This window comes from Ahaetulla prasina, chromosome 3 (assembly GCF_028640845.1).
Source record: "Ahaetulla prasina isolate Xishuangbanna chromosome 3, ASM2864084v1, whole genome shotgun sequence".
NCBI classification, from domain to species: domain Eukaryota; kingdom Metazoa; phylum Chordata; class Lepidosauria; order Squamata; family Colubridae; genus Ahaetulla; species Ahaetulla prasina.
Window position 1 is genome coordinate 231139785 of NC_080541.1, and position 14465 is coordinate 231154249.

Below are 14465 nucleotides of genomic sequence, written 5' to 3' on the forward strand. Positions count from 1 at the left end.
ATAAATGCAACTGCATGGCAATAGAATGATAGACTTAGAATAACTTTATTGTCACTTTGAATGTACACTGATCGGCATACATTAAAATGAAATTTCGTTGCATGCAGCTCTCAAAGGGCCACCACCTCCAGTAAACAGCGGGCTTTAAAATGACGAATGGCTTTGATCAAACTGCTAGAAGGTTTTGCGCAGGGTCCATCATAGGCCAGTGTTTGGCCGTCAGCTCTTCTAGATTTTTCCTTAAGGACCTGGATAAAGAAAGCAAGCCTATTGGGGATGTGAAGTGGCAGAAAACTGGGAGGAACACCAACACTCCAGAAGGCAGAAATATTATTCCACATGATCCTGACAGCTTGGGAAACTGGGCTGAAATATCAGAATGAAATTTCCAGGAAACAAGCGCAAAAGGCTTAACTTGGGAAAGAAAAGCCGAATCCCACAGGAATGAGATGAGGGATGCCTGCCTTAGTAACAGCACTGATTAGAACAATTAACCAGTGGAACGACTTGCCTCCAAAAGTTGTGGGTGCTTCAACAGGGGAGGTTTTTAAGGAGAGGTTGGACAACCTCCCATGTCTGAAATGGTGTAAGGTCTCCTACCTGAGCAGGGGTTGGACTCAGCGGTGAAATGTAAATTTTTTTACTACCAGTTCTGTGGGCGTGGCTTGGGGGGTAATGTGACAGGGTGGATGTGGCCATTTTTTTTTAACTTTTAAAAGCATTTTTTCTACAGCCTCTTCAGCTGAAGAGCTTGTAGAAAAATTGTGTTGTGACTTCAGCCCCCGAACCTGGCCCCATGCCCAAAAGTGCCTTGGAGCCGGACCTGCTGCCAGAAAGTGACTTGGACAGTGAGGGGGAAGGGCCGTCAGGACTTACCTCGGAAGCACCGGCCTCCCTGGATCAGCTCCAGGAGCCAGAAGCAGACCAAGTGAAAGAGATAACGAGGCCTCCTTCCCGACTCTTCCACCCCCCCACCCACCCCGCCACACCTGCAGACCTAGCCGACAGCAATCAGGCTTGGCTCAATCCCAGGTTTCGTAGGCAGGAGAGAAGGGAACAACAGAAGCAGGGGAGGGGCAGGCCTAGGAAGTGCTGAGTCATGGAGCCACACCTCACAGGATATAGAAGGCAGCGAGAGCTGGTGTGTCTCTTTGTATCAGGCAAATCCACGGATTGACTAGAGCTGAAGGTTGTGACTCACCAGCGTCTTGGCAGCTAACGAGGGCTCCTGGCAGACGCTGGCTCTTTTGCTGCCAGAGCTGATAAGAGCCGGCTAATTAAGCCATCGTTCAAACGGAGGCGAGGAGGACAGAACAAAATGCTTTGAAAAGGTTCTGTCAATCCCAGCTGAGCCACACAATCATCAGAGGCTTTTTTTTTACTTTTAAAAGCATTTTTTTCAGCTGAAGAAAAAATGCTTTTAAAAGTAAAAAAAAAACCTCTGATGATGGCGCAGCTCAGCTGGGCATGCAGGGAAGAAGGGGTGGAGGGATTTTTGCTGCTGGTTCTCTGAACCTCCCACCGCAATCACTACCAGATTGGGCGATCCGGTCCAAACCGGGAGCATTTCACCCCTGGTTGGACTAGAAGACCTCCAAGGTCCCTTCTACCTCTGTTATTCTATTCTCTTATTCTATTCTAAAACATCTAACTCAATAGACGTTAACAGCAAGATATAACTGCCAAAAAGCAAATGCAGTTTCAGGTTGTAGAATGTCTGGCTGGGGAATTCTCGGAGTTTATTTATTTATTTATTATTTATTATTCAAATTTTTATACCGCCATATCTCCCAAAGGACTCAGGGCGGTTTACAGCCTAATAAAAACATAAGAGTAAATACAAGTTAAAAACAACATTTAAAAAACTTATTAAATTAGGCCAAATTTAAAACTGTCGTTAAAATAGTACAAAACCCCATTTAAAAACTAAATTTAAAACTAAAACCCTAGGCCAGCCCTGCACAAATAAATAGATGTGTCTTAAGCTCGCGGCGGAAGGTTTGAAGGTCGGAAAGTTGGCGAAGTCCTGGGGGAAGCTCGTTGAAGTCCACAAGTCTTAAAACTGCCAAGATTGGATAACATTAGACACAGAGCTAGCCATTTCTCCCGAGGGCAAGCTTCTAATTTTTCCAGCCCAAGGCCCTGCTCAAGCAGGAGACCCTATTCCATTTCAGACAAATGGTTGTTCAGTCTTTTCTTAAAAGCCTCCAGCGATGGAGCACCCACAAATTTTGAAGGCAAGTTTTTCCACTGATTAATTGTTCTCACCGTCAGGAAATTCCTCCTTAGTTCCAGGTAGCTTCTCTCCTTGATTTCTTTCCACCCATTACTTCTCCTGCCTTCTGGTGCTTTGGAGAATAGTTTGACTCCCTCTTGTTTGTGGCAGCCCCTCAAATATTGAAAGGCTGCTATGATGTCTCCCCTAGTCCTTCTTTTCTCTACACTGGCCATGCCCAGTTCCTGCAACTGTTCTTCATATTGTTATGCCTCCAGGCCTTTAATCCTTAGTTGCTCTTCTCTGCACTTTTTCCAAAGTCTCAAGCAACGGTCAAGTAGGAGCACAAAGGGGGCATTCAGGCTCCAACTGGGTCCAGTTTCTTTGTAAGCTGGCTGGAATCACTGAGAGTGAATTGGGCAGCCATATAAATTTTCATAAATAAATCAATTTCCAGAGAGGAGCTTTTAGGGAAAAACCTGTACCTTTGTAAGCGACAAAACTGCTAAAGGAAAGTTCCTACCTTGGCAGCTTGAAGATAGGTGAACTTTGTGTTGGATAGAATTAGATGAGATGAGCGGCTTTATACATTGGAGTAATAAAATCAAGGAATAAAATAAGAGTTACCATTGGCAAGATGAGCGGCTAATAAATTTTACAAATAAATTTCTTAGAACTCTTCTAAATGTTAATAAGAATATAGGTAGTCCTCGACTTACGACCACAATTGAGCCCAAAATTTCTATTGCTAAGCGAGACACTTGTTAAGTGAGTTTTGGCCCATTTTATGGCTTTTCTTGTCAAAATTGTTAAGCGAATCATTGAAGTTGTTCAGTGCATAACCTTGTTGTTAAGTGAAGCTCGCTTCCTCCTTGACTTTGCTTGTCAGAAGGTTACAAAACGGGAATCACAAGATCCCGGGACACTGACTGTCATAAATAGGAACCATTTGTCAAGCACCTGAATTTGGACGAGCATGGGGCTGCTACAATAGAATAGAATAGAACAGAACAGAATTTATTGGCCAAGTGTGATTGGACACACAAGGAATTTGTTTTGGTGCATATGCTCTCAGTGTACATAAAAGAAAAGAAAAAGAAAGAAGAAAAAATGCCTTCATCAAAGGTACAACATTTACAACACAAATGATGGTCATAGGTTGCAATTTAACCTTTAGTGATAGCAACAAAAAGTTATAGTCATACAGTCATAAATGGAAAGAGATTGGTGATGAAAACGATGAGAAGATTAACAGTTTATGTCCAGGATGTGAGGGACTTCAGAGGATAATTAGAACTGCAGAAAAAATAATTGCTACCAACTTGTCTTCCATTGAGGACCTGTATACTGCACGAATCAAGAAGAGGGCCGTGAAAATATTTGCAGATCCCTCGCATCCTGGACATAAACTGTTTCAACTCCTACCCTCAAAACGACACTATAGAGCCCTGCACACCAGAACAACTAGACACAAGAACAGTTTTTTCCCAAAGGCCATCACTCTGCTAAACAAATAATTCCTTCAACACTGTCAAACTATTTACTGAATCTGCACTACTATTAATCGTTTCATAGTTCCCATCACCAATCTCTTTCCACTTATGACTGTATGACTATAACTTGTTGCTGGCAATCTTATGATTTATATTGATATATTGATCATCAATTGTGTTGTAAATGTTGTACCTTGATGAACGTATCTTTTCTTTTATGTACACTGAGAGGATATGCACCAAGACAAATTCCTTGTGTGTCCAATCACACTTGGCCAATTAAAAATTCTATTCTATTCTATTCTATTCTATCTATCTGTAAATATTTTCACGGCCCTCTTCTTGATTCGTGCAGTATACAGGTCCTCAATGGAAGGCAGGTTGGTAGCAATTCTTTTTTCTGCAGTTCTAATTATCCTCTGAAGTCTGTGTCTTTCTTGTTGGGTTGCAGAACCGAACCAGACAGTTATAGAGGTGCAAATAACAGACTCAATAATTTCTCTGTAGAACTGAATCAGCAGCTCCTTGGGCAGTTTGAGCTTTCTGAGTTGGCGCAAAAAAAACATTCTTTGTTGTCCTTTTTTGATGATGTTTTTGATGTTAACTGTCCATTTTAGATCTTGCGATATGATAGAAGCTAGAAATTTGAAGGTTTCTACTGTTGATACTGTGTTGTCTAGCATTGTGAGAGGTGGAAGTATGGAAAGGTTTCTCCTAAAGTCTACCACCATTTCTACGGTTTTGAATGTGTTCAGTTCCAGATTGTTACAGTTGCATCACAAGGCTAGTCATTCGACCTCACATCTATATGCAGATTCCTCATTGTCTCGAATGAGACCAATCACTGTTGTGTCATCTGCGAACTTCAGTAGTTTAACAGATGGATCGTTGGAGATGCAATCATTGGTATACAGAGAGAAGAGAAGTGGGGAGAGCACACAGCCTTGGGGGGCCCCTGTGCTAATTGTATAGGTATTTGATGTGATCTTGCTTAGCTTCACCTGCTGTTTCCTGTTTGTTAGGAAGCTTGTGATCCACTTAAAAGTCTGTTCAGATACTTGTAGCTGGTTTAGCTTAGTTAGAAGAGTGTCTGGAATAATGGTATTAAATGCTGAACTAAAGTCTACAAAGAGGACCCTTGCGTAGGTCTTTGGAGATTCAAGATGTTGTAAGATGTAGTGCAGAGCCATATTAACAGCATCATCTGTTGATCTACAAAGGTTGTAAGTATGAAAAAATTGTCAACTCTTTTTCCAGGGCCATTGTAACTTTGAACGGTCACTAAATGAACCGTTGTAAGTCGAGGACTACCTGTAATTAAATAAATAAAATGAAATATTCCGGGAGACAAGTTCAAGCACCCGGCTGCTGGAAGCTGCAACACGCGCGTCTCGGCGGCCTCCAGCTGTCCATGGAGCCGAGGGGCTGCCCAGCCGATGTGGATCGGGCAGAGGGGCCCCCGGGCCGGAGCAGCCCCCCTCCGCACCCCCGCCCGCCCTTCTTTCCACGCGCACCCCTCTCCCTCCCCCCGCCCCACCCCGGGAACGGCTTCTTCCATTCAAGCGAGAACCGGCGCGCACCGGTGCCGAGCATCTCCGCCGGGCGCGGAGCTAAGGACGGGCAGCGGTCGCAGGCGGGGAGAGGACGCCTCGGGGCTCCGGAGAGCGGCTGAAGACGGCCGGCTTTCTATCCCGGAACCCGCCCGGCAGGGAGGCCCGGCCCCTGTTTCTGGCCGCCTGACCCGCCGGCTGCGCTTAGGCGGCCCGTGGCCGGAGCCGCGGTGGCGAGAGGAGGAGGAGCGGCGGGGCGGTGCTTGGCCGGGAGAAGGGCGGAGGAGGCGGGCGGCGCCGTCGCTGTCTGGGGGCCGAGGCGGGCAGGGCGGCCCCTCGCAGGTGAGCAGCCCGGCCGGGAAGAGGTCAGCGGCTCCTCGGGGCAGGTGAGCAGCGGAGGGCGCCGCCGGGGAGGCCATCCAGCCGCCGGGGAGAAGGAAGGGGCGGCCAGGCGGTGCTCGCGCTGTGCCGCCGGCCCTTCGCCCCCAAAGCCCCGCGGGGAGGCGAGACAACCCCGGGAAGCGGTCGCCCGCCCGCCCGGCGCCGCTGTTCCGGAGGGGAGCCCGGGTGCGGGGCGGACGGGCTGGGCAGCCCGGCAGCCCCCGCCGAGCCCCCCAGCTGGAGGCGGCGCGGAGGGCCAGCCCCCCTCCCCTTCCTCTGCGGGGCCCCAGGATGGCCTCCCGCCTTCTGCACCGGCTGCGGCACGCGCTGGCCGGGAGCGGGAGCGGGGAGGCGGAGGGGCCGGCCGGGGGCTGCGCCGGGACCGAGGACTGTCCGGAAAGCTCGGAGCTGGACGACGACACGGAGGGCCTGGCCACGCGCCTCAGCGGCACCCTCAGCTTCAGCAGCAATGAAGAGGAGGAGGAGGAGGAGGAGGAGCCAGGTGCGGGGCGGACGGGCTGGGCAGCCGGCAGCCCCGCCGAGCCCCCAGCTGGAGGCGGCGCGGAGGCCAGCCCCTCCCTTCCTCTGCGGGGCCCCAGGATGGCCTCCCGCCTTCTGCACCGGCTGCGGCACGCGCTGGCCGGGAGCGGGAGCGGGGAGGCGGAGGGGCCGGCCGGGGGCTGCGCCGGGACCGAGGACTGTCCGGAAAGCTCGGAGCTGGACGACGACACGGAGGGCCTGGCCACGCGCCTCAGCGGCACCCTCAGCTTCAGCAGCAATGAAGAGGAGGAGGAGGAGGAGGAGGGAGCCCGGCTCGGGGGCGCCGGAGGGAAGCTGGAGGCTCTCTTGGATCTGGACCTGCCCGGAGATGCGGCGGAGATCGCAGGTACGGCGTGAAAGCGGGGAGGGGGAGGGGCAGGTGCGCAGCTGATGAATGTGTTCGTCCAATACTCACCCATGGCTAGCTAGTGATTCAGATAACCAGGGTTTATATGTGGAGAGCAATAAATCGGACACCCTGAATTTAGGTAGAAGTTCCCAGTTCCCGGTTTAGAAGGGGAGATCCAAGCAGCTTCCCTTCTTGGTGCCGAATCTGGACTCCAGTAGAAATGCAATTCAATTCAGAATAGGGCTGGCAGGAACCTTGGAGTTCGAGTCCAAGCAGGTGAGCCGACACCATTTCAGACCAATGGGTGTCCAATCTCTTCTTGAAAACGTCCAGTGATGGAGCGCCCACAACTTCTGGAGGCAAGTTGTTCCACTGGTTAATTGTGGCCCCACAGGCCAACCCCCAGACTCACCTGTTGCTGTCTCTCCCTCCTCTCCTCACTCCCTCTGGTTTAGAGTCTGGCTCCCCCCTGGCGGAGCAACGGGGCAGCCACCTGCTCACCCGCCAGTTGCAGGAGTTCTGGCGGAAATCGCGGGGAAGCTTCGTGCCCCAACGGCTCCTGTTCGAGGTCACCAGTGCCAGCGTGGTCAGTGAGCGCAACTCCAAGCATGTGGTGAGTGAAGGGGGGGTCAAAGAAGGGGACCAGGAAGGCGCCCTCTGGCCCCAGTTGCAAAGAAGTGGGGTGCAAGGTGCGCCTGCTTTCCCCCCCCCAAGGAAGGCCAGCCCAAAGCAAGATGCAGGACCCCCAGGTATTGGAAGGACAGAGGCCACCCTGTTCCCCATGGTCTCAGCTGTCTCTTCTCCCCAAAGGGAGCTGCCCATGCATTTCAGTGGGGGTGGGGGCCTGGGGGGGCAGCTGGCTTTGACTGTTGTCTCTTTCCTTCTGCTGCTGCGTTGGGCACTTCGGGCTCAGAAGAGCCTCAGGTAATTCTCTTCAAGGGGCAGGAGCCACTTCACCTGCCCCCACGTCTCTGCCGCTGCAGAGGACCCTCTGCAGGAGGCCTGCTGTGGGAGGGTCAACAGGCTTTGCTGCAGGGAGGGAGATGAGTTGGGAAGCTGCTTCTCGCTCCCCCTTCACCTATTTGTTCCTTGGCACTCAGCTCTACACCATCTACCTGATCAGGGCAGGGAAATTTGACCACACGCCTGCCACTGTTGCCCGCTGCTACTCCGACTTTGAACGGCTGAACCGACGTCTGCGCCACCACTTCAGCAGAGACATGGCAGGGGTCCCTTTCCCCAGGAAGCAACTGTGGCACAACTTCACCCCCGCGACAATCGCCAAGCGCAGCCGAGCGTTCGAACAGTTTCTCTCCCGCCTGCACGCCTCGCCCGAGATCCGCCGCTCGGCCGCCTTCCTGGAATTCTTCTTCCTGGACAGCCTGCAGCGGGCGCAGGGTTTGACCGGCAGGGGCCTCTACCCCCAGGCCTTGGCTGCCTGGATGACGTCACAGCGGCTGCAGGAGAAATTGGGCGCCTGCCGCTCAGGGCATTTCTTGCTGACGCTGGCCGGTCTGACTGTCTGCCATCAAGAGCTGCAGCAGTGGGGAGAGGCCCACGAGGCCTGCCAGCAGGCCCTGCAGCAGTTGGAGGGCCAGGAGAGCCACCCCCTCCTGGCTGCCCTCCTGCAGACCCACGTCCACCTGGCCTGGGTGCTGGGCAAGGACAAGCAGCAGGCGGAGACCCGTCTGCAGGAATCAGGGGTGGGCAAACAGCCAGCACCCCCTTTGAAGGAGCTGCTGCTCAAACAGACGCTGCCCTGAGGAACTGCCAGGAAGTGGGGACACCAGATGAGAAGCAGAGGGGTGTCCGCGAGGCCAGCAGCAAGAGTCAGTGCCACCTTACTCCTGTGAGCTCTGCGTCTCTGCTTGCCCAGCAGCCGGGCAAAGCCGGCTGGCCTGTTCAGAAGAGCTTCTGGGACGCAGACCCACAATCCCCCAAATCCTTCCAGGAAAGTAAGGTGATGACAACAGCTGTGCTGGGGTGACAAGCATCTGCAGGGCTGGCTGGCAGAGGGGTGGCGGAAGGCCCTCCTGAGAGGCTCCCACACAGGCTGTTCTCGCTAGATTGGGGGAGGCCATTAGGCACTGCCAAAGGCGGGACTCCTGGCCGCAGCCTGAGCAGTAGGCAGGGTCTCCCCTCCGGCATTCATTCAGGTGGAGCCACAGGAATGTCTTCCTCTCCTTCAGAAACCAGAGCTGCGTGGCACTCTTTACTCCCTTTATTAACCGTCGGAGGACAGAAGCCAGTCTCTAATAAATTAATGTGCCCAAGGAAAGTGTGGTGCCCGTGCTTCCATCTGTAAGTGCCACCTCCAAGGGTTACAGGAGTCCTTGTAAGCGACCGTCACCCACCAAAGACTCGGCCAGTGCAGGGGGGAGGGGGGCCTCCCCTTAGAGAGAAGTACCAATGGGGAAGAAAAAGACAGTGCTACAGCTTGCTGGTGGCAGGCTGCTCCTCCTGCAGCCGGATTACTCCTTCCTGGGCACAGCTGACCGCCAACACGCCATCTCTGCGCCACAGGCGGCCCTGCACCAAGCCCCGGCTGCCACCTGTGGGGGGGGGAGAAGAAGGAGAATGGAGAAGCTGCCACACCTCCTGCTGCTTTGGAGTCTCTCCTGCCTCACCCACCACCCACGCAGGCTGGCCAAGGTGCTTACCGGCCCAGGGGCTCTCGCACTCGTACAGCATCCACTGATCGGCTCTGAAGGGCGTGTGGAACCACATGGTGTGATCGAGTGAGACCATGAACTTCACTCTGTGGTGCTGGTGTGGCAACAGGGCCGTCCGCAGGAACGCGTAGTCCGAGATGTATGCAGCCACGCAGCAGTGCAGCTTCATGTCGCATTCGCCTGAAACAGAGAAGCCGACACTAGTGCCAAAGCTGGCACTGCTTGAAGGCAAAGCAAGGGGGCGAGTCTGGGGGTGGGTGGGAGAGAGAGTAGGTTGGACTACACAGGAAGAGGTAAGGCAGCCCTGTTCAACAGGCCAAGCGCCCTTCTGCCCCGGGGGTGGGGTGGAGGGGTGTCTTCGGCACACATTTCCTGCAGCGTTTGTAATCATCCCAAGGGCAGAATTGAGCATGTTAAATAAAAACCAGTAAACCACCCAAAGCTATAAATTTCACAAAATCATCTGCAGTGGGTAGAAAATGTAGACAAAGCAGCACAATGCTGGTCAGACTGCCATCCTGAAACAACTAGCCGGCAGAGGGGGAAGGATGAGGCAGCCATTCTTGGGTCTCGAGGGGGGCAGAGGCAGATTCGTTTTGAAGGAGACGGTTCCTAAGCCCAGCCTCATAACCAGCACTTGTACTCAGAACCCCACTCATACAAACATGGCGCTGTCCTTCCAAAGTGGTTCTCTCCTGCCAATAGGAATGCCCCCAACTGGCCCACCAGCAGAAGACAAGAGATGGGCTCAGAGGGGCAGCCCTCCTGAAGGAGATGGGGCTGGAAAACCACCACTCCCCACAGCCTCCTCACGCCACAAGAACCTTCGGCTGCCAAACGGAGGCCTCTGCTTTCTCCAGCTAGCTCTTCCCTCCCCTGGGAGCTGGCCCAAGAGCAGAGCGTGAAATAGCTACCCTTGGAAAGCAGGCTGGGGTCCGGATGTGAGTCTTACCGATGTAGCCCTTGGCACGCACCCAGAAGAGCTGCTTGGGTTTCTGGGAGTTCTGGTGGAAAAAGTCAGGTGGATTCACCGGCTTCATCTCAATCGGAACTTCCTGGGCCAGCATTCTCCGGAGTCCCTGCCGGTATCTCTCCAGAAGGTTGGGGTCCCTTTGAAAAAAAGACAGATGCCAGCATGAGATGCTAGAAATCATGGAGGCTGTGCCAGTACGTTACTTTCTGCCTAAGGCAGAGAAAAGTGGAAGTAGAGTGTAGACTGTGCCTTAGTCTGAGCTAAAGCAGCCTCAGCTCAACACACCGATGGCACCTCTGAGACCCCAGATTCTGCACTGCTACCAGGACAAAGCAACGAATTGAATATGTGCCCAGCTGCCAGAGATACAAGAATCTCCAAGGAATTTCTTCAGGGCCAATTCCTGCATTCCAGGATGGAGCGGCTGTGGGCATCTCCCACTGAGAGATGCCAGGTGTGCCGTTGGCTCAGCACTGCAGCAAGCCCTTTTCCTCCCAGCCACTCACCGCAGATACTTCTGGATCAGCTGCTCCTGCGTCAACAGTTCCTCTGGGAGCGGCACAGCCGGCATTTGGAACTGGTGCTGCACCGGGCTGGGCTGCCCCCGTTGGAAGGAAGCCTGGCATATAAGGATGGGCTTCCCGTGCTGGATGGCCTTGACCGAGCGCACCGAGAAGCTCCTTCCAGTGCGGGTGCGCTCCACCTGATACAGAACAGGCACAGTGGGGTCCCCTGGAAGCCAGAAGAGCCTGTCATAAGCCCCCAGTTGTCCCAGCCAAGGAGACACCCTGGTGGCTGTGAGAATAATATAATCCAGACCCCTGCCCATTATATCCCACAAATAGCTGCCCCATCTTTTCTTAAAAGCTTTTGGCAACAGGACAGCAGCTTCAGGAGGCAGGGTATTCCACCACTTGGCCTCACGATCAAGAAAATCTGCCTCATTTCTTTTTGAATATCATAATGATGTATTATTATCAGCATTTCTTTGTCATTGTTAATTTTATGGTTCTGGTATTTTACTTCTGTTTACACTCCTTTCATTTTTCTTCCTTTTTATTATGGCAAGCCACAAGTGAGAAATAAATTGAACAAATAAATAAATTATAAGCACAACAGCTCCCAACAGCACCCTCCCTTAAGTCTGACGGGCACCCTGGTTGGGCCTCCCACCCCCCTCTCTCTCTCCAGAAGCTGTTAATTACCTGCCCTCACAAAGTAGCAATGGAGTGAATGGACTTCCAGGTCGTCCGTCACGGCCTTTGCTGCTGCCACCAGTGCCTGGCCCACTATTTGCCCTCCAAAAAGACGCTGTGTGACCGGCACCCAGTAGTGCCTTCCCCTAAGGAGAAAAGAGGAGGAGAGTTAGAGCTGGCAATGGCTGCCTCCTTGGGGGAAGCTTGGGCGGCAATGCAGGCCGGGGAAGTTGAGTAGCTGCTTCCAAGCTCCCCTCTTCAGTGCCAAGATCCTGTCTCCATTGGGGCAGGGCCTCAGTGGCAACGTTCAGAGCCCGGGAACAGACCAGCTGCTTGTCCCCGTGGATGAAGTGGCCACCCCACTGTAATGTTGGTTCACAAGGTAGACACAGAGCGGCCACCTCCAACACTGAACAGGGAAGCCTCCCGGCAGGGTGACTTCCACAGCTGCAGACAGGCAGGAACTTGACAGGTCGGGCCCCAAAGGTGCTTTTTCAAAAGGGAACTGGACTTTCTAAAGAAACTTTTTAAGGAAGTGCTGTTGCCTCTTGAAAAAGCACCTTTGGGACACCGATAACCTGCATGATTGAGCATCACCATAGATACTCGACAGGTCGAGCCGCCTCTTCCTCTTCCTCCTCCTCCTCCTCCTCCTCCTCCCCCAGCCCAGTGTTTCTTAACCTCGGCCGCTTGAAGAGGGGTGGACTGCAACTCCCAGAATTCCCCAGGCAGCCGCTTCTTCAAGCGGCCAGGGTCGAGAAACACTCCCAGCCACATCGGCGGGAGGCCCTGGCGGCTCCGGCCCGGCTGACCGGAAGAGGTCCACGTCCAGAGGCTCCAGCTGCAGGACGCTGGTCAGCAGGACGCTGCGCAGGTCCCCCGCCGGCTCCGGCCCCTGCTCAGACTCGGGCGGTTCGCCGGCTCCCCTGGAGGACGCCATCTTGAACGATCACGTGGTCGGGCCGGTGCGGAAGCGCTCTCCCCTCGGTCGGCGCCCGCGCTTCCGCTTCCGGCCAAACGAGGAAGTTCGTCCAAACGCCTTCCAGTGAGTTTGGCTCTCATGAGAGGCGCTGCCCTTCCTTCCTTCCTTCTCTCTGTCTCTCTCTCTCCCCCTCCCTCCCTCCTTCCTTCCTTCCCCTTTCTTTCTTTCTTCTTTCTTTCCTTCTTTCTCTCTGTCTCTCTGTTTCTCTCTCCCCCTCCCTCCCTCCCTCCCTTCCTTCTCCTTTGCCTTCCCTTCCCCTTTCTTCCTTTCTTTCATTTTCTTTCTCCTTCCCTTCCCTTGTTTTTCTTTTTCTTTTTTCTTTCTTTTCTTTATCTTCCTTTCTTCTTCTCTTTCTCTTTCTTCTCATTTTCTTTCCCTATTCTTTCTTCCTTTCTTCTTTCTTCTTTCTTTCCTTCTTTCTCTCTGTCTCTCTGTTTCTCTCTCCCCCTCCCTCCCTCCCTCCCTTCCTTCTCCTTTGCCTTCCCTTCCCCTTTCTTCCTTTCTTTCATTTTCTTTCTCCTTCCCTTCCCTTGTTTTTCTTTCTCTTTCTTCTTTCTTTTCTTTATCTTCCTTTCTTCTTCTCTTTCTCTTTCTTCTCATTTTCTTTCCCTATTCTTTCTTCCCCTTTCTTTCTCCCTTTTTTCTTTTCCTTTCCTCTTTTCCCACAGGCATCTAGGGGGACTGGAAGCGACAGCCCCTGAGGAACAAGGGGACAGAATCCAGGTTCTCGGAGCTGGGAAATCTGTTTCTGCAGAAAGGACAGAAAGAGCACATCTCCTCCCTTAAGATAATTGTTGATATTTGGACTGTGACCTTAAAAAGGAGGGAGAGAAAGTCGCTGGGAAGATTCTTAATTAAGGGGAAGGTTTGTTCTCTGAGCTTGTGGGTTGGTTTTGCGAACATTTCATTAACCTTTAGGCTAGGTAACATCTTCAGTGGATGTCAGTGGCCGTGTTCTTCTGTTTATAAGATTCTTAATCCCCAGAATGTCAGAGAGCTCCGAGGTTCCTCTTTAGCTTCTGAGCAATAAAATTGTATTCTTCCTGTGTCCCCATCAGTGCTTGCAGTTCAGGAAGTCTGAGAAAGCCGCAGGACGCAACATGACCTGACCTGCATAGGACAGAAATTCCATGACATTTCACGGGACCTTCTTAATAAGGCAAGATGTGATAGCAGTGGGGTTTGCAGTGTATGGAAAACAATGTGGGACCTTCAGTTCTGGGATCTAAGCATGACAAGCTTTGGCCAAATCTGGTCCACTGCCCTTGGTTCAGACATCATTTCCCAGCTTTTCTCCTTATCTGCTGTTAAAGAAACAGCTTATTTTAAGCAGAGCTTTGGCCTGAGGCTTTGCTGGGTGCAGATGCCAGAAGCCTATAGCAGCACCGCCTTCAAATCTTGCTCAGTGTCGGGTGCAAGCAAGCAGAACCACTTATGAATAGTCTCAAGGGCAGCTTTATTGTTAGTTATCTATGTTACAAGAATCTCACTGGAGTGACTGCATTCCCTTGGGAACTATCAGATAAGGCTTCAAGGATTCTCAGAGGGGCCAGGCTTTCTGCAGTCGAAGGACTTTTAAGCTGGGCTTCCTCTTGCCACCTTCCTCCAATCTAACTGGAGAATCTAGCACATTCCATGATGTGTTTGGAGAATAATGTTCCTCAGGGCAGCGGTTGGGCTTCCAAAGAGATGATTTGGGGAGGACAATATTAGCTGGCTGTTAACCATAAATGCCAGTAAGATCTATTAGTCTAATATGCCTTCCACAAATAGAACCCACCTGGAAAGGTAGATTAAAATGGGGGTCCCGACCTCCAGGTTGTGGATTGTCCTGGTGTCCATGGCCCACCAGGAATTGGGCTTTGCAAGTGAGCGAAGCCCCTTCTACACACACATGGGATCCTGGCAGCGGACCCCCAGTCTACAGGAAAAAATCCCCTTCCACAGAATCAAAAAGGCTGGGAGGACACTGAATTAAAACTTCTTTATTTATGTGCACAACACTCCAAAAAGAGAGAGAGGTAGAGAATCACTTTATATACAGTTCAAACATCTGGTGTTTGGAATAACTTCTTTCATTGCTTAGTATCACTTAACACATCTTTGATGAAAAA

At 52.2% G+C, this 14465-nt stretch overlaps 2 protein-coding genes across 2 annotated transcripts; one reads left to right on the forward strand and one right to left on the reverse strand.

Moving 5' to 3' along the window:
- The first annotated feature begins 6222 nt into the window (after positions 1 to 6222).
- On the forward strand, positions 6223 to 8643 carry SNX21 (sorting nexin family member 21). Its single transcript, XM_058178045.1, has 3 exons — positions 6223 to 6525; positions 6984 to 7141; positions 7629 to 8643. The coding sequence occupies exons 1-3, from the start codon at positions 6240 to 6242 to the stop codon at positions 8289 to 8291; spliced, it is 1107 nt and encodes a 368-aa protein (XP_058034028.1). The 5' UTR covers positions 6223 to 6239; the 3' UTR covers positions 8292 to 8643.
- Positions 8644 to 8734: 91 nt separating this feature from the next.
- Positions 8735 to 12349, reverse strand: ACOT8 (acyl-CoA thioesterase 8). The gene is made up of 6 exons (XM_058178047.1): positions 12182 to 12349; positions 11379 to 11515; positions 10680 to 10905; positions 10153 to 10310; positions 9189 to 9380; positions 8735 to 9080 (listed from the first exon to the last, which is right to left on the reverse strand). Exons 1-6 carry the CDS (start codon positions 12307 to 12309, stop codon positions 8959 to 8961), a joined length of 963 nt encoding a protein of 320 aa, XP_058034030.1. The 5' UTR covers positions 12310 to 12349; the 3' UTR covers positions 8735 to 8958.
- Positions 12350 to 14465: the final 2116 nt, after the last annotated feature.

Excerpts from the sequence above, each read along its gene's own strand:
- SNX21 (XM_058178045.1), top strand. The coding sequence starts at position 6,240 with ATGGCCTCCCGCCTTCTGCACCGGCTGCGGCACGCGCTGGCCGGGAGC. Across the intron at positions 6,526-6,983 it reads AGATGCGGCGGAGATCGCAG|AGTCTGGCTCCCCCCTGGCG; the intron begins GTACGGCGTGAA and ends CCTCTGGTTTAG. Across the intron at positions 7,142-7,628 it reads AGCGCAACTCCAAGCATGTG|CTCTACACCATCTACCTGAT; the intron begins GTGAGTGAAGGG and ends CTTGGCACTCAG.
- ACOT8 (XM_058178047.1), bottom strand. The coding sequence starts at position 12,309 with ATGGCGTCCTCCAGGGGAGCCGGCGAACCGCCCGAGTCTGAGCAGGGG. Across the intron at positions 10,311-10,679 it reads CTGATCCAGAAGTATCTGCG|GGACCCCAACCTTCTGGAGA; the intron begins GTGAGTGGCTGG and ends TTTTTTTCAAAG. Across the intron at positions 9,081-9,188 it reads GTGCGAGAGCCCCTGGGCCG|GTGGCAGCCGGGGCTTGGTG; the intron begins GTAAGCACCTTG and ends CCCCCCCCACAG.